The sequence below is a fragment of the Empidonax traillii genome, unplaced genomic scaffold, assembly GCF_003031625.1.
Source record: "Empidonax traillii isolate 1590-97213 ecotype Southwest subspecies unplaced genomic scaffold, ASM303162v1 scaffold1712:size70547, whole genome shotgun sequence".
NCBI classification, from domain to species: Eukaryota; Metazoa; Chordata; class Aves; order Passeriformes; family Tyrannidae; genus Empidonax; species Empidonax traillii.
Genome location: NW_020956905.1, coordinates 15,812 through 36,628, shown reverse-complemented (window position 1 = coordinate 36,628; position 20,817 = coordinate 15,812). Strand labels below are relative to the sequence as shown.

General features: G+C 39.8%; 1 protein-coding gene across 1 annotated transcript in view; it reads left to right on the top strand.

Annotated features, from left to right (window-relative positions):
* The window catches only part of PRMT3 (protein arginine methyltransferase 3), a 53,210-nt gene extending 33,690 nt beyond the window's left edge, over positions 1 to 19,520 (top strand). Inside the window, exons 13-15 of the mRNA XM_027908437.1 lie at positions 10,776 to 10,826; positions 11,019 to 11,106; positions 19,330 to 19,520. Of these exons, the coding sequence (XP_027764238.1) occupies positions 10,776 to 10,826; positions 11,019 to 11,106; positions 19,330 to 19,439 (249 nt within the window). The 3' untranslated portion in view covers positions 19,440 to 19,520. The remainder of the gene's footprint in view (positions 1 to 10,775; positions 10,827 to 11,018; positions 11,107 to 19,329) is intronic.
* Positions 19,521 to 20,817: the final 1,297 nt, after the last annotated feature.

Sequence of the window (20,817 nt, the reverse complement as noted above, 5' to 3'; positions counted from 1 at the left end):
GCCCATTTTCTGAAATACAAGTTTTCTGTTCAGACATGTTGTTTACCCCTGTGCTCAAGAATGATGCAGTCACTGCTGTCAGAAGAGCTTTTCTGAGTTTAGTAAAAAACAAAGTAGATATGGGAAAGGTGTAGATTATAGCTAATGTATTAAACACTCAGCAGTTGATATGGCAAGGACAACTTCTCCAGCAGGGAGGTTCATGAACTTGGGATGTGAAGGCTGGGGGGGAACAAATGCAGCATTAGATCTGAATCTGATAACCAGGGTTTTTACTAGGTCTGTTTTATTTATTGTCTGCAAGGTAGTGTTTGCATTTTATGTAAATGAACATGACTGACTTCAACAGAACACTAATTCTAGAAAGGCTGTGGAATTCGGTCGGAGGGGAGTTGCAATTACAGTGAACACAAGCTATTCATCTTAGTTTTACAGATTATGCTGCATTAAATAGAGTGAAGAATCTCAGCAAACTTGAGTGTGGTATCACTCAATTGAGTTTTTGTCTATCAACCACTACTAAACATGAAAAGAAAGAAAGTTTTCAATCTGAGCTTTAGAATTAAATGAAAACTCCCTACTAGGGCATACTTCAAACACTTCTTTGAAGGTCTATCTACACTGTTCAGTATCAATTCCCATAAATACACATTTATTCTGTGACATTTCTTTATCATTCAGTATCTGGTAGTTATGAGAAAACAGAAACACTGATTTTTTTGGTCAATGGAACATGTCTCTTATTTTTTTTCTGCAGGGGCTCATGCAATTTGTGCTGTGTATTTTGTGTTCCATTTTTGAAGTACAAGTCAGGGAAGATACCAAAATATTTTTATTTAACATACTTCACTGGGAGGGTGTGAGTGACTTCCGAAATAAAGATGTTAGGAGTGTGTTTAAAGCTGAAATAAATTAGGTGTTCCAACATGAACATTCAAAAGTGTTTAGATTGATGCCTCCGTGAGGATACCTTTATGATTTGACTTAGTTATGGTGCACAGCTTTCTTCTTTTGGTGGAGTAAGTGTTGGTGTCATAAAGTGAAATTTTCCCCTGCCTCTAGTTTAAATCATTGTTACAATTTCAAATTGAAGTACAGACACTTCATATTTATTTATCAATTATCACCAAATTAAGTAAAGACACAATAACATCTTGGGTTTTATTAAATGGATATCTGCATGTTTTATCGTGTGTCCACAAAAAAAAAACAAACCCTCTGCTGTTTTTAGTTGTCATAGAATCATAGGATAATTCTAGTTGCCTCAAGGCAGGGTCAGATTTGACTTGAGATCAAGCTCCACAGCAGCCCTGGTTTAATTTTCTTAGTATGGCCACATTTAAATAATTGATTCATCAGAAATCTTCACAAAATCTTGGCGGTCTCTGATGTTTGGGTAAAGTAAAATAGCTTATTTTATAAACGCTGTTTTCCCCAGCACCAGACTCTTACAGAAACTTCATTTCTCTTCTGTGATTCTGTGGCATCACTGACTTATAAATCAAGATGTATACCTGCATTTTATGACTTCCAGGGAGAAGGAGAGGGAAGTGGGGGAAGAGCCGTGTTTCTGAAATTTTGCGGCCAATGCAGGTTCTAAAAAATGATCAGAATGCTGTAAAGTATTTTGCACTTCATCATTTAGGTATATTGACACTTTGAGTGAAATTTCCAGTCCTTCTGTGATGGATTGTAGAAGTTTAGTTGAGAGTTGACAGTTCATCCATCATATCAGGCTGCCTAACCTTGCAGTAAATGAACAATAAAAGTCCATTATTTGTGTTGAGAATTTTTGAGGAGATGCTTTAAGATTGCAATTTTTCCTTTGAAAATAATATTTAATGTTTGTCTTTGTTTGCATAAGTGTTTTGTTTTTCTGCTGGCTTTTCATTTTCTGCACAAAAGGAGGAAGTTGCTTATATTTCCCCACAATTCTATGCTTTTGTACTTGTCTCTTATGATTTTTGCAGGTTTGGTTTTTTTTAAATACAAATATTTAAAAATATTTCTGTTTTACTTACAAAAAAATATTCCACCAAAATGGCAATTTGGAAATCCATCCTTATATGCTTGTATATATCTGGGTTTTTTTTAAACTCACAGCCTGAAGTTCATTTCAAATCAGCTTTTTCTCAGCCACAGAGGTGTGGAAACAGGTTTGGTTGTCTTATTCATTGTTGCCATCAACAGCAAAACTGATATCAGACCAGTGTTACCATGAGAACTGGAACTCCCTGTGGAGTAATCTGTAGTTAAAAACCAAACAAAGTGGAAAACTTGGGTGCACGTTGATCTGTTGATGGTTCTGGGGATCCTGTTGCAGATCAGCGTGAGGTAGACATTCTTTACATTGAAATGTGTCAGCAGCATGGAAGGAATGCAGGGTTGCTGCTGCTGAACTCGTTTTTGCAGCAGCTGGGAAGTAATTTAGCAAGTACTCAGAGAAAAGAGTTGTGGTTTGGAGGATGTAAAATAATGGTTGAGGAACTGGACTTTGTGGAGGCAGCAGCCACAGTAGGGTCTGTGGCTTCCTCCAGTCAACCTGAGTGCAGGGCTGTGGTAACAGGACAGTAAGCTGTAAAAGCTGGCAGGAATCAGAACCATAATGCAGGGGTTTTTTTTACCAACTCATTGTTACATTTGCTCTGACCGCGACTTGGAACACCCCCGGGATCCCTCAGGCCGGGAGAGGCTGCCCTTCACATTTCTGTGGCAAAATCACACAACAGTTTGGGTTGGAAGGGACTCAAAGGTCATCTCGTTCCAACTCCTCTGCCACGGGCAGGGATGCCACCCACTGGATCAGGTTGCTCAGAGCCACATCCCACCTGGCCTTGGACACTTCCAGGGATGGGACAGCCACAACTTCTCCAGGCAACCTATGCCAGGGCCTCCCCACCCTCACAGTAAGAATTTCTTCCTGATATCTAATCTAAATCTTTCCTAGTTTAAAACCCCCTTATCCTATCACTACCTGCACATGTTAAAAAGATGTTAAATTCCTCTAAAATCTGTCCTTGGTTCTTCCTCAGGGCTGTTTCTGGTCGTGAGGATGTGAAGCCCGGACGTCGTGATGGTCTTGTGTGAAACAGAAAAACCAGGCAGTTCACAAAACCCCAGAGCACAGCACTGGCACATTGATCTCTCTGTCCTCCCACCTATAAATTATTTGAAATTACTCTCACACCTTTGTAGGACCAAAAAAAAGGAGCTATCAGAGTATTAGGTCGTGCTTGTAGGAGATCAGCCTCGTGTCTTGCTGTCGGTGCATCTTGAGTGTATTGCAGATGATCCTGCAAAAAAATCATAAAAACCCTGAGAAATATGAAATGATTGAGCAAAAAAAAAAATATTTAAAATATGACCTTGTATGTGATGCTCTGTCTTTCAAAAGTTATGGAGGGGTTTAGTTAGGGCTTTTTTCAGAGCACATATTGTTTCTGTTGATTTTTTTCTTTATTCCTGGCGTGGTTTGACACAAAGTAGTGTCTTCCAGCATTAATTTTATTTATCATTATTTTAGCTTTCAAAGATTGAGGATTTTTCAAAGCACAGAACGGTTGCATGGAATCAATACACGAAAACATTCCAAAGCACTTTTTTGCAAGTTGACTTGATTTCAGTCTTACAAACATAATGGCCAAAAAAAAAAAAAAAATTTAATTAGGCTGCAAAAGTGTGTTTTGCTGGTAAAGAGCTAAGGTTTGTCAGTGCTGATTTTAATGAGACATCTGGCTAATATCAGTCAGTAGATGCTGCTAGAAAAATACTCCATTAATTGTATTCCAAGTTGATCACTGTGTGAGCTTTTGAGATAAAATATAATGGTGATTTACCCTCGGTATAGAAATCAATTGACAAACTTTCCCTTTTGTTTGCGAGCAGTTCCCCTGTGAGTCCATCAAGGTTGATCTTTCCTCGCTGAATAACAATATCCCCTGAGAGGAAAGTGGCAGTATCTCTTCATTGCTCCCAGGAGATGTTGTCAAAGAGCAGGGGATGTGCATAAAAAGTGGGAGGGAGGAAGGGGGTGAAAGAAGGATAATGAACCAGAGGACGTGACTGACGTGTTAAAACCTTCAGGAAGGAAATGGAAGTTAAGGTGACTGGAGAAATTTATTCTGACCGAATTCTTCTTAAATATGAAGATAGTTTCATTTCCTAATGTCCAGTCTTCCACTTGGGAGCCAACGATAAGTATTAACATAAGGAGTCTTTGGTTCTCACATGAGGTGAGAAACTGAATTTTTTTTAAGCTGGAAGTTGGAAATCTGGATTTGAGTGCCACAGTTAAACACACCTTGAATGCCTGATTTCTGAGCAAAGGAAATACTGCTCCACTACGTTACAAAGAGGGATTTCTCCTTCTCATTTATTATCTGTAGCCTCCTCTGTGGTGAGCTCCAGATCCTTGATCTTTAAAACACAGAATTGTTGGATTTTAATAGCCAGGGCTTCTTTTTCTCTGTGATAAAAAACGCGGCAACTCCGCTGCACGGATGACAAACATTCCATCTCCATGCTTGGATAAACTCCATCAAAAGCACATTATCTCCCACTTCTGTGGCCAGCTGTCTAATTGTATTTGTTGTAGCCACTCACTGTTGGAACATGATACTGGTGAGGAGCAAGAATGATAAATTACTCACTGTAGGTGATAGTGATGATGATAATTTTTAATTTCCTTGCTCGTAAGTGAATTGCTAAGGTTGCCTTTGAGTTCTCACGAGGAACCAAGCAGACTCATTTGTTTTGTCCTGTTAAAATGCTGCATGCACAGCCAGCCATTTTCTTTAGGAAAAAAAATCCTTCCTATCAGATATATTTGAATTAAAATTTAGACTCTTTTTCCTGTTTCAGCTAAGGGCTCTAAGTGGAAGACTATAAATAATCCGTGCTAGTACTCATTAATTACACATGTTAAGGCTTTTTGTGACTTTAATCTGTTTGGTACATGTTATGTGAATAAATGGGGAGAAAAATAGTCTCGATATTATTTATCAGTGGGGGAAGGAATGACTTGAAGAGAAGTGGATCTTACTGGGAGGATGTGCTTAATTTACAGGGGTTTCCTGTGTTTGCATGAACACCTTAGGAACCCTCGGTGGTGGATGAAGACTTTAAGCTGCATGAGCTCTTCATCAAAATGTGGGTTTGACAAAATCAGGTAGAAGTTAGTGGCTGCTATTTTAATTACAGGAATCTTTTATTCTTAGTTGAGTGAGCTTTCTGTTGACCTTCCTAGGATGTTGCTTTGCAGTTTCAGTAATGAATATCTATTTCTGAATGTTTCCTTTGTTCTTTATTACACGTTCTTAGTTGCCCGGATAAATATATTGACTTTCTTCTGCAGTTGGAGTTTTTGTCCTCATAGCTCAGCTTTTCTCCTGGCAAGTTATTGGAGAACAGGAAGAATAATATTTTGGTAGTGTTTCCTAATATTTAACATCCTTTGAGATTAGAGCATGTGTCAGGCTGGAGCTGTAGTTATTTATTACCAGTTTAGAAGTCATTATTTTTGTTTTCCTCCTTCATGCTGTTCAAGAGACTGCCACTTGAAAGAATTTTCCAGAGCAGGCTTAAGTTCTCACTGATTAGTTGTTGGTGAAGTTGTAAATGAGCTGTCAAAGGAGCAGAAAGATGAGGGAAGTTACAGGAGGAGAAAAAATTGTTATCATTATGCTTAAAAAAAAAAAAGAAGAAAAAGAAACCAAGTCAGTAGTTGTAAAACATCATCTAGAATTTATGGGGGAGTTATTTGCTTGTTCTTTTTCTTTAGTTTGACTTCTTGTAAAAAAAGATGTCACCTTTAATGAAAATCTGGCCGGCCCTGTATTTCATTTTAATACACTTGTGTCTGTGATTGCTTCTAGTATGCCAGTTAAGTGATTTTTTTTTTTTTTGCATCATATTTTGCTGCATGTGATAAATTATACAAGAAGAGGGGAAGACTTAATCTTCCTTCAATCTGTAAACATTGGAAATCTTAGTTTGTAGTATTGCATATTTAATAGATGTTTGTAGCTACTGCAATTTGTGGTAGTGTTCAAAAGTGAAATGAAAGGAAAATATTTTGAACTTCACTTTTACAGAACTATTTCTCTGAAATGCACTTGAAAATAAAAGCTATGTAGGTACTGTGCATTTTGGCATAAACCCACCAACAAGTAATGAATGAAAAAAAGAGAAGAAGCTAAGATGTGAGGGAAGATATAAACTCCTTAAAAGAAGATAGTAAGTAACCAAACCCACAGTTTTATGTTAGTTTATTATTTTCAAGTATTTAAACTTTGATTTGCATTGGGTTTTAGACTTGTAAGATTCTGTTTTTATTAAATATACAGGACTACTGATTGTAGATAAAATTGTGGAAAACATCATCTTCAGACCCTTTTTTTCCTTTTCCCAGTGCATTAATGTGTGGGGTACCAGATCATTTCTGGAGAGGTGCAGTGCTTACACTAATACACCTTAAAAGTGATAGTGGTTGTTTTGCTTTAGGGGTTTTTTGAGTGTGTTGAAACAGACTCCTTAGTGCTGCCAGACATTTTAGTTTTGCACAGCTCTTTTCAAGGAGAGCACCAAACAGGTGAGCTCAGTTGGTCGGAGCGTGGTGCTGATAATGCCCAGGTTGCAGGTTCCATCCCCATGTGGGCCATTCACTTAAGAGTTGGGCTCGATGATCCTTGTGGGTCCCTTCCAACTCAGAGTACTCTGGGATTCCTTCTGCTTCATGTAGAAGCAGAAATTCTAATGTTTTATAGATGGCTTTTTGCAAAACACCGAGAGGACAAATAATAAAGCATTACACTTTTGTATCCTTCAGTACTTTTCCAGAGACATAAAGATCTTTTCCAGCCTAAACGATTCCAAGATTCAGAGTCCAGCCATTCCCCCAGCACTGCCAAGTCCAGCACTAAACCACCTTCCCAAGTGCCACATTTGGGTGACTTTTAAATCCCTCCAGGAGTGGTGACTCCACTCCTTCCCTGGGCAGTCGGTTCCAATGCCTGACAGCCCTTTCCATGAAGGAGTAATTCCTAATCTCTGATCTAAACCGTCCTTGGTGCAACTTGAGGCCGTTTCCTCAAGACTGGCCCCCACCTGGTTCCACCCTCCTGTCAGGAAGTTGTAGAGAATGAGAAGGTTCCCCCTGAGCCACCTTTTCTCCAGGCTGAGCTCCCTCAGCCACCCCTCATCCTACCTGTTCTCCAGCCCCTTCCCCAGCTCCATTCCCTTCTCTGGACACGCTTTGTGTCTTTCAGTGAAGGGCCCAAAACTGTGCACAGGATTTGAGGTGCTGAGTGCGGAGGGTTGGTCACTGCCCTGGTCCTGCTGGATTTAACTTCATTCCCCAGCACTTTTTGGGCTCTGCCCTCCAGCTAGTGGTGTACTCGGTGAAGAACACACTCAGTCCAAGCCTGGAGCAGCCAGTTGCTCCAATTGCTTTTATTCTTCTACAGAATCAATCACCTGGCAGGTTTTAGGAAGGCCCAGGGGTGCTCTTTGTGATGAGTCTGTGGGTATCTGTATAGCTGGCTTTGAGATCCCTTAGGCTTGGGGCAGGTCAGGTATGACAGAACAGCTCAAAAGCAGAAAGATCTCAGCACACCAACAGTGTAATTAAAAATTGAAGCATTGCTTAGTGTTTGGATGAGCACAGGAATGTGCAGAAGCTATAGAGAGCTGTTGAATTTAATAATGCCTGTAGGGTGTCTGTTCGGGAATAAAACTGAACTTACCTCACGATAATATTCCATAATTTGGATAAAGTGAATACCTTTCAAAGAGATGTTACTGGCAGGGGAACACATGTAATCTTAGCATGTGAAACCTTCCACGTGAAATCAAAAAGAGGAAAAGAAGAAGGTAGTTAATGTAGACTGGAGTTACTGGGAGGCTTTAGCATAGACTTGAGCTTACCCTTGTTCCCTTGGTATCTGCAAAGAACTGTGTTTCTGTTGAACTGCAGGTTTAAACTTTTTTTTAGTTTCTGGTTTTGCAGGGTCAGCCACAGGCTGGGTGCATCCAAGTGGGATGTATTTATTCTGTGCTTTTTCCACTCTCTGTGTTTTCTCACCTGCAGTTGGGTTGTAGAATAGCTGTTGCAGGGAATACTAACTACGGGGTTTGGTGTTAGATTTGTTGTTTTCCCAAAGGTTTAAAATATGAGGGGGATAATACATGGAGATTAAACTTAGTGTTGGTAAGTGATGGCAGGCTGCCTGAAAATGTTTGTTGAAAGCAAACTGCACAGTTGTGACCAATTTCACAAAGCAAATCATCAAACCAGGTGTTTGGTTCTTTTAGGTGGCTCCAAACCATTTTGAAAATGTATTAGTGAAAGATACTCATTAGGGTTCTCAATTGCAGTATGTGTTCTTACAGTTAGTTTTCAAAACATCATTTAAACTCTCTCCTCTATGTATTTAACTTAAAATATATAATTTCTGCTTTGCTGTGTAGGACTCTGTAGGTTGCCTGTTGACACAGCTCACTGGAGTGCCTGTCTTGATTTTGGGATGCCTCCACTGCCCAGTTTTAACTGACAGAAATTTGGGAAATGCCTGATGCTGTTCACAGGAGCTTGAGGAGTAATATTTTCCTATATTTTCTTTCTTTTGGCTCAACACTTATTTCAATACTGAGGGATGCTATCCATTTTAGAACATAACAAACAGAAATTAATGTATCAGTGTAGACTCTTGCTCTGTTATCCCTGGACCTCTGATTAAGGTGGTCTTTGTGATGTGTGATAATTACTGTTACTGCCTCTTGATTTGATACTCCAAGTCAGTCTTTGGGGTTATTTCAGATAGGGAACCATTGTTACTGTAAAGAATGAAGTGGTTATTTATCCGGGTCATTTACAGAAGATACAAATCCTGTTTCCCTGAGCACAGGAGGCAGCAGGGAACAGTTTTGCTTGTAACTGAGTTTCTTTTCAACCCGAACTTGTCCCCAGAAAATAGTAGGGTGGGGAAGTTTTCTCAGGGTAGCATATAGGGTGTTTCTGTTACCTCTTGTTACCAAGTGTATAGATGCTTGGCTGTGGTCTGTCTACTTGGAGCTTTTAGGTTTTTGATCCAAGATGTGGCTTGATTGTCTTGTTTTCTCTGGAGACCAGATTTTTTTTTTTCTCCTTGATGTGTTTTTGTTGTCACAACCTTGTTTTCCTGCAGTGATCTTATCTTAGGTCTTATTTGTAAGCACACCAGAAGTATTGACCCGATGACTGAAAAAATATTTTTATGACTTTGTAGATCTCCGACTAATGTCCAGGAAACATTGTGCATCAATAAAAGTAGTCTGATGGGTCAATAAAACTTTGTCAAAACCTTCTCAATCTTTACTCAAAAAGTCACATTAGAGGCAAGGCTGTAATTCACTTGAGAATGAGATTCTCAGCATTGAGTGATAGGACTTTACTGAGGGACTGGAAGAGTCACTGTTTACACTGTCTGATGTTCATTTGTCATGAAGGTCTGTTGGTGTCTCCATAGTTGGGTTTTTTTTAAGTCTTTGGCCGTGCTGGAATTTGGAACTTACCAGGCTTCCCTGGAGTGCTCTTGGTTGAAAAGCTAACACAGGTGCTCTAGCATTGGTTTACTGCTTTAACACAATGTATTCTCCACTGTGTTGGGGAAATCTGTTCTGGATTTAGACTGGAGAGGAAAAAACCAGAATGGCCGAGCTATTGTTCAGAACATTTATTTCATAATGACGAAGCCCTAATTCTGTAAGCATGTTTGACTTTCTTTTTCCTTCACGACCTCTGTGTGAATCTGTGTGAAGGGCATGCTACAGGACTCATGATTTTAACTATTTAACTATTCAGAGCAACCACTTCCCTAATCTTGGGAGTAGGAGAGAAATACTGGTGCAGTGGGAGGGAGGTTATGGTAGGTGGTTTCCAGGGGGTTTTCATGCCACAGGCTTTGCCATCATTGAATTGGTACATATTTTGTTTGAGTGCAGTACAGCTGACCTGGGGAGAGTCCCTCCCTCCCATGACAGGGATGCAGGGAGTCCCCAGCTGAGTAACTTAGACACAGCTGTGGCTGCAGTGACTCAAAAGTTCCATTCTGGGTCATTTCTCCAGGCTGACATGTGACAGAAAAGCACAAGCTGCCTTGGGCCCGGGGGCTGAGGTGCTTTAGCCTTTCTCATTTGACAGCAGAAAGCAAATAAAGGTGAGCATGGACAGGATTTCAGGGGTGAAACCGGAGTGGATGCTCTTCTATTAGCATCTTCCAGTTGTTTATTGGAATACTTTGGATTTCTGGAACCCCCACAAGGTTTGTTTTTTTGTTTTTGTTTTTGTTTTTTTTGTCAGAAAAGCAGTCCAGCATTAAAAAACCTTGTAACTGAAAGTGTGGGTACACTGCTTTGTGTGTGAATATTTTGTATCTGTTAGATATTGGAAGGAATTTTTTCCTGTGAAGGTGGTGAGGCCCTGGCACAGGTTGCCAAGAGAAGCTGTGGCTGACCCATCCCTGGAGGGGTTTCAAAGCCATGTAAGATAGAGCTTAGAGCAACCTGGGATAGTGGAAAGTGTCCCTGCCCATGGCATTTATTAGAATTTCTACTCCTTAATAAATGTATACATAAATCATAGATTTTTTTCTCTTGAGTGTCACTGTTATTCCTTTACCATATTTACGTTTTCCTCTTTTTTTTTTTTTTTTTTTTTTTTTTTTTTTTTTTTTTTTTTTTTTTTTTTTTTTTTTTTTTTTTTTTTTTTTTTTTTTTTTTTTTTTTTTTTTTTTTTATAGGCAGTTGCTGGTTACTTTGATATATTTTTTGAGAAGAACTGTCAGAACAAGGTGAGTATTTGGGGTTATGCATTTTAATGAGAGATGAGCATGGTGTGGTTTTTTTCTGCCTCAGGGTGCTTGGCAGAGAATCTGTTTTGCTGTAGCAAAGACTTCATATGCGTGTGTGTTTGGAAAATGATTGATGTGGTGTGATATCAGAAAGGTTGTTCTTAATCAAACTCTTGAACTCTTCTGTTGCAGGTCTCGTTTTCAACTGGTCCCCAGTGTACCAAAACACACTGGAAACAGACAATTTTTCTCCTGGAGAAACCAATTCCTGTAGAAGCAGGTATATTTAAATTCAGTGCTGGTGCAGCAATGGTTGTGTTACACTGCTGTTACCATTAAATTTACACCTGAAATACTTTAAAAAAAACTACCTTAGTCTTGAAAAGAACTAATAAAACTTCAGCTGCTGTTAAAGAAATTTTTTTTTTATCTCAGCAAACACTGCTGTTAACAGTCTCTTATGTGTAGCATCGCTAATATTCCAAAGTATCGAACTTGCCAAGTGATTGCACAGTATTTTTTTCTTTTAGTACTCCTGAACTATGCTGTATTTGTTGAATGCATCTTGAATATATGCGTGGCTTGTACCTGCCACTGTGGGATTCCTCTGTAAACTGAGAACAATTTTAAAGAACTCACAGCCATGAACTTGATCCGTTTGAAGTAGCGAATGTGTTAGTTTGATACACTGTAAATTTTTATAAAATGGTTAAGTCCTGTAATAAGTTTCACCTGGAATTTGATGCAAGTAGAAAGGTTTTTGTTGTCATCAGGGATAATGTAAAATTCAGGTGATAAATTGTTTTAAAAGTAAGGTTTTGAAGACTGAAGTGATGCTTGTTAATGGTTTTAATTAATTCTGTTTGGAAAGTCTTAAATGTACATTTTTATACAAGTAGTCAAATATTTCTTGCTTTACAGGCACAAGTATATTCATGACCATCACAGAATAGCAGATCAAGAATTAAAAGTCTTGGCCTTGTATTCCTGTAGAAGTTTCTTGCAGACTCTCCGTAGTCTTTTTATGATCAAAGGAAGCGGTTACATTTTTATGCTGTTACTTTATTTTTGTCCACTTAGCAACTAGATATTTACTCACCACTGTTGAACTCTTACCCAGTGGTGGATTAGTCATCTTTGAGGGCCATTTTTGTTTACAGACCAGCAGGACCAATGAAGGAACTCAGACTGGGGCTCATTTCTGATGGCTGGTTAATGAACTCGTGGTAATACACGGCCTTGACCTGAACAGATGATAAAAAAGTCAGACATACTGGGGGGGAAAACGTACAAAAAGTTATGTGGCTGCTGCATAAACACTTGAGGTCAAAAAGCTTAGAGGTGCTACAGAGAAGTATTGACACAGATGGAATATTGTCTTTTTTTAACATACCTAATGATCAGTATACAGTGGTGACAGCAGCATCTGCACTCAGTTGAACTGCTCTCACAGTTGCCTCTTGCAGCTGTCAGCCACGGCAACTTCTTACCAGGAGCTTCCTTCCTAAAGGCTCTGTGGTCAGTGTGATCTGACAGATCGTTTCTGCCTTCCACGCTTCGACTTCGTATTCCTAAATAATTTTCATCCGCGGTTTCTTTGGCCCTGGCACTTCTTGGGATGCCTCCTGTGCCTCGGTGCATTTGTACCTGGCTTGTGTCCCCTTCAGATTCTCTCTCTAGGCAAGGCTGACTGAGGTTTCCTTTCCTGCTGCTCATTAAATTTCAATGTCACGGAGTGCAAAGTGAATTTTTTTCCTTTTTTTTTTTTGAAGCGCAATGACATTTGTTAAAATATGCATATTGCACAGATCATTTGACATTTACCAAAGGTGTGAAATTACTGGGAGGTGGTGCCTCAAACCCAGATCTCTAGTCTAGGTGCGGTGACTTTCTGAAGACAGCTGCAGGAACGGTGTGCTTTGAAGCAGTGAGCACAACCCAGCTGACCTTCAAAATCACTTGTGCCGTAACTCTTTCCCTTTTATTATTATTAGTTCATATTTCTTGAAATTATTCCCATAAGAAATCTTGTTACAGCGATGTTTCTCTTTCTTTCTGCCTCACCCCTTCTCTTTGTAATTATTTGGGTTCCCCTTTCTCACCCTTTTACCCATTGTCTGGTTTTATATCTTATGTAAAATTACCATTAAATCTGGGGTTGTCTACCTATTGCTTCTAGTGTTAGGATTCTGAGAAAGACTCTTGGTATAACTCCCTTTTCTTTTTTAATCCCAGTTTTAATTTCTGTGGGATATTTGGTGCTCACAGATGACACAAACCCATCAGGGTGGAAGGTGCTTCCTGATACAGGAACATCTTAATTTTGATGATTTTCTTGGAAAACCGTTCCCTCTGACATTGATCCTTCTCCTTCTTGTTCCAAGAATCTCTTTCCCTTAAGACATGTTTGAAGTTCAGATTTTCCTAATTTTCTTCTTTATATTTTTTTCCTTGTCAGAATAGTGACTTGAATATTCATCTTGATAATTTGTGGTGAACCATATATTTTGTTTCCTCAGTCTTTCCATTTTTTTCAGCTGAGCAAACTGTTCAAACTTATTTTGCAGGATACTTAATTTATATTTATATTTGCACTTCCAGCTGTTTCTTATCTACCACTTGTTAATGAACCAGCAGCCCTTGTTACTATTTTTGCTGTGCATGGCATCAGCCTGGCAAGTTGAACTGAGCTCCACTCCAATTCTGGGGAGACTTTCTGTCTTCAAGTGGACTTTTCTCAGTGCAAGTTAACAGAAGACAGAAGTAACTGTATTAGATTAAAAACATTTGCAGCCTTTGAACGTTTCAGCCTTTACATCCATCACTCTGCTTGCCAGTATTCATCAACCCTCAGTATAAATTCTTGTAATCAGAAATACATGTATGGCAATGGGAGAAACAGCAAAGAAGATGCACTTGTGGCTAAATGTGTTCGTAGAATCATTAAGGTTGGAAAAAGTCCTTTAGGATTGAGTTCAGCCACTAACCCAGCACTTCCAGGACCACCACGTCATTATCTGCCACAGCTGGATGGCTTGTTCCGATGCTTCACAGCCCTTTCCATGAAGGAATTATTCCAAATGTCCAATCTAAACCTCCCTTGGTGCAACTAGAGGCCGTTTCTTCTCGTCCTGTGGCTTGTTACCTGTGAGGGGGGACCAACTCCCACCTGGCTACAACCTCCTTTCAGGGAGTTGTAGAGAGCGAGGAGGTCCCCCCTGAGTCTTCTTTGCTCCAGGCTGAGCCCCCCCGCCGGCTCCCTCAGCCAATTCTGATCTCACTTGTGCTCCTGACCCTTTCCCAGCTCCATTCCCTTCTCTGGACATGCTCCAACCCTTTCATGTATTGAATCCAAATCCAAACAGGATTGGAGGAGTGATTTCATCAGTGAACAGGTCACTCCCCTAGTCCTCTGGCCACACTGTTGCTGATCCAAACCAGAATGCCAAGCTCTTTTTTTTTTTTTTTTTCCCCAATAAATAAATAGAAATAATATGATTTGAGTCTTGCAATAATCTGACCAGTGTACCCATGGTGGCATTTGCTTTTAACATTTTAATAGGTTGTGAAAGAGGAATTTGCTGGATATAAAATGTATTTTAAATGTTTTCTTGTTTAGAAAACATCTTTCAGACAGGGCAGTGGCTTTTTTTTTCCCCAGTAAAGAAAAATGGTTTCCTCAGATTTTTTAATTCCGAGTAAAACAGTAAGGCTGACTAAAAGTCTCTATCAGATGCTTTATAGCTTTTAGGGCTGTGCCTGGAGTGGTTATAAAGCCCTGATTGTATTTGGATTTGCTCTGTAAAAGAAGTTGAGCTTACAGATATCTGAACCTGTTGGGTATTTAACTGGAAAGTGCTCTTTTATGCCGTGGCAAAATTGTTTTGTTCTGCAGTGTGAACCAGCTAATTTTCTCATCTGTTTGATGCCAGGTTATTTGTTGTAAAAATAGATCTATTCTCTCAGCCATAAAAAAAAAAAAAAAAAAAAAAAGGCTGAATGTTTTGAGCCATTCTAATGATGAACAGAATCAAGCAACTGCAAGCCAAGGAATGGGTCTTGCAACTAGGTGTGAGTGGGGGGTTTCCATGCTTTGGAAAGCTGGTTTTCCTCCTCACAGACTGTGACAAGGGACTTGGAACTGAGGTACAGTCAAGTAGAACAAAACAGCATCAGCCTGTTGGGTGTGTTTTAACTGCTTAGCAACCAGGAAAATTAAAGAAACTGGAGAAAGAAGCCATATATTTTATTGCCAGACAAACTGGGTTTTCTCAGATAAACAGTATTGTGTTGTAGATTCCATACAGACTACAAGGCTTCTCTTAGCAGCCCTTTTAATAGCTTGGACTAAAGAACATTCTTTATTTGGAAGATTGAAATTGAGATGCCGAAGCAGTATCTTTTTTTCTTATTAGTGGTCCAAAAATGATGTTATTAATGGTCTCCTCCTTTTGTTGTTTGTTGAAATATTCCTGCTAAGTAAACAAAACATCACATCAATCTCATTAGGTTGTCTCAAGAATTTACTAAATAAATAAAATGCTTACAGAAATTATTTCAGAGGGCCCACAGAATCTTTTCAGTGCATTAAATGAAAACTCAGATCTGTATGCAAGCGGATTCTATTAGCAGTAAAACAGCATATTGTCGGCGTTTTCGTGTTCATGATATTGCCTTGCAGTGAAAATAAAACCCGGATTTGTTTTTCTGTGGTGCTAGAAGGGGCTAGCACAGTGAAGCTGAGCAGAACTCACATGACTGAGCCCCTGCAAAATCCTTGATTATCTTTAACTCCTCAGTCTCTGTAATTGGAAAGCTGTTTGTAAATTTACAGACTCGGAGAATGTTGATTTGTCTACCTAGACAGCATTATTAAAAGTAGGAAAACAGCACTGGCACGATTAATCTGTCTGAACGTTTTGATCCTATACTGAAATACTTCAATATTGTGCCTCCCAGTTGGATAATTTGGTGCCTAATTAAGATTTTAGTGTCTGTTTTGCCTGTCTACAGCTGCAACATGGTGTCTGTAGAACGCTGTCACTTGTTCATTTATAAGTGGCACCTCCAAAAATGATGCTTGTCTTTTAAAAATCTGGTAAATGTTAAAACTTGAATTTTGAGGTCACACTAAATCTGGCATGTCATATGCTGCGTTTTTTAAAACCAGCAGTTTAAAACGATCCTGCTGACTTCTCAAAAACATTTCTAAGTGTGTGTTTCAGGCACTAAATTGAATCTCTTCCCATGGCTGTTCTATCTCACTGAAAAGATAATAGATATTCTGTATCTAGACAGGGAAGCTTGGATAGACTTCTGGTGCTGTTTTGTGTGCCTCCCTTTGCAAGATCTGCTGCTGCAAGGAACGTGGCAGTTTGTTACCGAAACTCTTCTGAGAATATACTCAAGGGATGAACTGAAAAAGCAGAACCTCGTAAGGATAAGTTACCGAGCTTAAGGGAAGTGCTCTTGGTTCCCCCCACAAACTATTTCAGTTTTTCCTTTTCATGAGATAGATGGGATATGGAAACCACTTTCTACCCATCTCTTTGAGAGCAGTGCTTTTGAGACTTGCTGTTTTTTTCTGTTGTGTGCTAGACCTCAGTGTGGGTCCAGTTAATCTAAGCTAGAGTGGAAAACTTAATCATGTTTTAGTTGTCAGCCTCCAACAAGGACAACCTTATTGTGAAGAATGGTGTCCCCTCTTACTGTTTGGTGGCTGTGAAAGAATGTGTGACTACCACTAAGTGGTTCTTTACGGTGTAGGGGGTTTGTAAAAATAATTTTCACCAGCAGTTCAGTAGTTTGGGTGTTTTTTAGCCTAACTGCAGTTTTCTAGCAGCTCTCTTTGAAACAGTTCCAGTGAGCTCTTTCTGTGATCAAAGAGGGAGGAGACACCGAGTTGTACTGAAAGGCAGAGGAGCTCTTCCCATTGCAGGCTCATTGCCATGGGGCATTTCAAGCTGTGAGTAGATGTTACGGATGTGTGTGCAGGGGAGACCGTGTGGAACCTTTGGGTTCGATCAAATCCTTTCTGCACTGAAACAAACCATCATTTACCGGGTCTGAGCACTCTGAGTGATGGAGCTTTTGCACTGGGAAGTGCCTGGGCTCACAGACTGCAGGCCTGCCCTGGGTGTGATTGTATTGCACAAACACGAGTGACAGGTGCCATTGCTTACAGTTCTGCTGATGGTAATAACCTGATTTGAGTTTGAGCACATGTCCAGGGCGTTCCTTAGAGCCTGTAATCAAATGTGGGGTTTTTTTGACTGTGAGTCAGTATGGACACGGGGGTGTGTTTTCTCCTGTGCTAGCAAGCTGATGCAGCACTTCTGCTGAATTCTTCTGCTTTTTGCTGTTTGGGGACAAATTTCAGGCCTCCCCAAGGGATAATAAAAATGCAGGGAGTGGGAGGGGGGGAGGGGGGGGATTGTAATGGATTCAGTTTTGTCCTAATCAAACTGCAATGGCACTGTGTGGTTTTACTTGCATCCAGCTGAGCGTGATAAGAGCAAGGTGATGCAGCTGAGTCCCAGTCCCAGCTTCCTCCAGGCAGCTCCTAGGACAGCAGAGTGGGGGGAAAAACATCCGTCATTTTCTATCTGCATGACATTGATTAATTGGTCAGAACTGCCTCTCTGTTACTGGGTTGCACTGCTGTTGTTTGCCTCAGCCCTCAGAGAAGTCTCGTTCAGAAAGGCAGGTTTAAATGTGGTTACCACGCGAGGAAAACTGGATGGGATGCTTTGTTTTCATTAACTGCCCCTGCAAACGGAATCTGAGGGTTCTGTTCTGTGAAGCCAGCTATAATTTATGGAATTATATTTAAATTTTTGCTTGGATTATAGTGTTTTGTTAGTGTTTTAAATTGGGAGATTGAAAGTATGGATTAATTTCTATCATGGAATTTTGGTTCCCAGAGGCTCTTTAGCCTTACTGAATTGTTATCACAGGATATTAAAATAAATCAAGTAAATCATTTCGTAGCAGTTTTGAACATCTATGTGTTCAAACTGGGTTAAAATTCCTACCTGAAATGAAGCTATGATGCCCTTTGTTTTTTTTTATCCTTGTCCTTCTGTCTGGCAAATCTCTGTTTAAATAATCTGTGAAACTATTTTCACAGTTCTTTGCAAATTGCGCCGTGTTATGTCAGTCATTTGACTCCTAATAACAAAGCTGCACAGGAATTATAGTGGAATCTCCAACTAACTTTTAAATGATTTTAAAAAAAATTATCAAAGAATATGTTTTTTTTCTGATTTTTGTTACCACAGTCATTCTTGTTGATAAGCTTTCTTTGGTATTTATGCTGCAGCCTTTGACAAAATACCCTCGACTTACAATGTGGGCCTTCTGTCAGTTCACTGTTTGGGGGTGTGACTGAGAATTGTGCCAAATGGAGAACTCTCAAATCCTCCCCGGATTTGAAACCAGCTTAGTTTCAAAATTGCTGTTTGTTTTCATTTTTTTTTTTTTTTTTGGCAATAAGCTTTTTAGCAGAACATTACCACTGGCTTTTAACATCGCAGGAGGTAGTGAACAGCTGGGAAATACTTTGGATCCAGGGAGATAGAAAAGTAGTAACAGTAGGTGTGGCTGAAAATGAATGGGGCAAAGGAAGCCTGATGGAAGAATAACACAGAACCACTGCTGTAGATTGGGATCATGCCCTCCTGTGATGTTTTTGGTACATTCATCTGTTTAGATGTAGTGCTTGTGGGTTTAAAACGATGGTTTGAAGGGGGCTTCCTAAAGGTACAAATTTACGAATTTGTGTGTTTGTGTTTTGTTATATTGTATATTCCTAAATTTGTAAATATACCTTAAATTGACGGTGTGTATGTATATATATTTATATATATAGAGAGAGTGTTATATGTATAAATTGAAGGTGTGTATATATATATATCTAAGGACTGAAAATAAATTGAGATTGTTTACTTTTCCTTCTGTGGAAAAGCATTTGCTCCGGATGTAACTGAAGGACATTCCTATCAGGGGTTATGATCAAGAGAGCCTGACACTCTGTACAACAAAACTTGCAATTAATAATGTCTGTACATGAAATGCCATGAAGGTTTCTGTTAATATTTCCTGCCAGACAAAAACATCACCCAGTTAGAGCTTAAGTGAGATGCAGCACAAATGCAAACCACAAGGCACATACAGCAGGAAGGGGGTTTTGGGGTTACGTGGTTTCCCTCCAGGATGGTTCATATGTTTTTCCCCGGTCACAAGGGCAATATTTGGCATATCAGCTCTTTGGGTGGGCCACCTGAGAAGCTGAGGCATCCAGCAGAAGTCAACCCCTCACCAGGTTTCACTGCAGTTTGTTGTCAAGGCCCCTGCTTAGGGCTTTGAAAACTTTAGGGAGACCTTTGCAGCCTTTTTAATCCTAATTAATTTGGAGCAGCTTCTCGTGCAACACGTGCATCTTTGCTGTTACTGTGTGCGTTTCAGTGCAGTAACCACAGTAATTTCCTTTCTGCTGTTGCAGGGGAGGCCCTGAGAGGGAAGATCACGGTCCGCAAAAACAGAAAGGATCCCCGGTCCCTCTTCATAACCCTGTCAGTGAAGGACACACAGCAGACCTACAGCCTCCAGTGAACATCCTGGGCACGTAACTCTGGGAGGAGTTAAAGTCAAATAACTGTTTTTAAATGGTAAACTCTTGGATTTTTTTTGTGTGTGTGTGTGTTTATGCACACGCACAGGGATGTGAAAAACTCGCCTGGACTTCAGAGAGCACTGTTGGGATACTTTTGCCTGATTCTGCTGCTTCACTTCTGTGAGGAAGGCAAGGAAAGATGGGTTTGGGTTGCGTGAGACTGCCGGGTGAGAAAAATGAGTGTGAAGTCTTGCTGTGAGGAACAATAAATATGATCTCTCAATATTGCCTTATTCTTCCGCTGGTAAAATCCTTACATAGTATTTTTTTTTATGAAAGAAGAAGCTAAATCATGTGCCAGTGCACCTCAGCAGTATCAGGAAAATCCTAATGGGACTAATTGTGGAATTCCAGCTGCAGGGTTGCAGCGCCAAAGACCGTATTTTTATTACACTTCTGGAATTAAAAAGTTGTACGCAGTTACATTTATCTAAATAAAGGAACCCAGTCTGATATCGAATGCAGTTGCCGGTTTCCTTGTTTTCTGTGTAATTGGAAATTCTCCTGTTTATCCAGTGATGGCTCATTTAGTTGTGCCTGCGGGTTTTCTGTACTAGCCTGTTGGGGCATAGGTGGGTGGAAGTGAGTGTTTTAGAAAAAATACTGCAAGAAAAGAGCAGTTGCTGAAAGGGTGGGTTTGGTTTGGCTTCTTAGAGAAACACTCTGGACTGCCAAGGGTTGACTGTTCAAGGGAGGGGGGGTTTCATGAAGATGTTCATTCCTGTGTGAAAACTGCTTTCATTTTGGGTGGTCTTGTTCAACTTGAACATCTTTATACTTCTGCAGGTTTTATGTTTGTATATAAATGTTGCCACAGTAGGCAAGAAAGGAGGAAAATGCAAAGGGAGAGCAGTGCAAAGCCCTGGAGAGATTTTATGTAGCCCTCAGGAGCAGGGCTGAAAATGGAAAAAAAAAGAAGGTTCAAAAATGTGCGAAAGAAAAAAGTAAGTGCTGTTGTGAAATAAATAAATAAGAACTAAAACCACAAGCTCTGTAAAGAACAAAGGATTTGCCATCATTTAACCAGAAGGAAAATGTCCTGAAAAGACTAATTAATGTAAAGCCTGAGGGAGGGTTGTTTGATGAAGGCTTTGGAATTTCAAAGCAATTTAAATATACAAGTGGATATTTATCTAATAGCCAGTGTCTCACAGCATCCCGTGGAAGTAACCCATCAATTTTAGGTGGCTTTTTTTCAACCTAGCAGTTGAATAATACGGGATTCATCTGACAGCACAATCGGTGATTTACATTTCCTAATTGTGACTCTTAAGAATTAAATGTCATAGGAAATGTGATCAATAAATACTCTTTTAA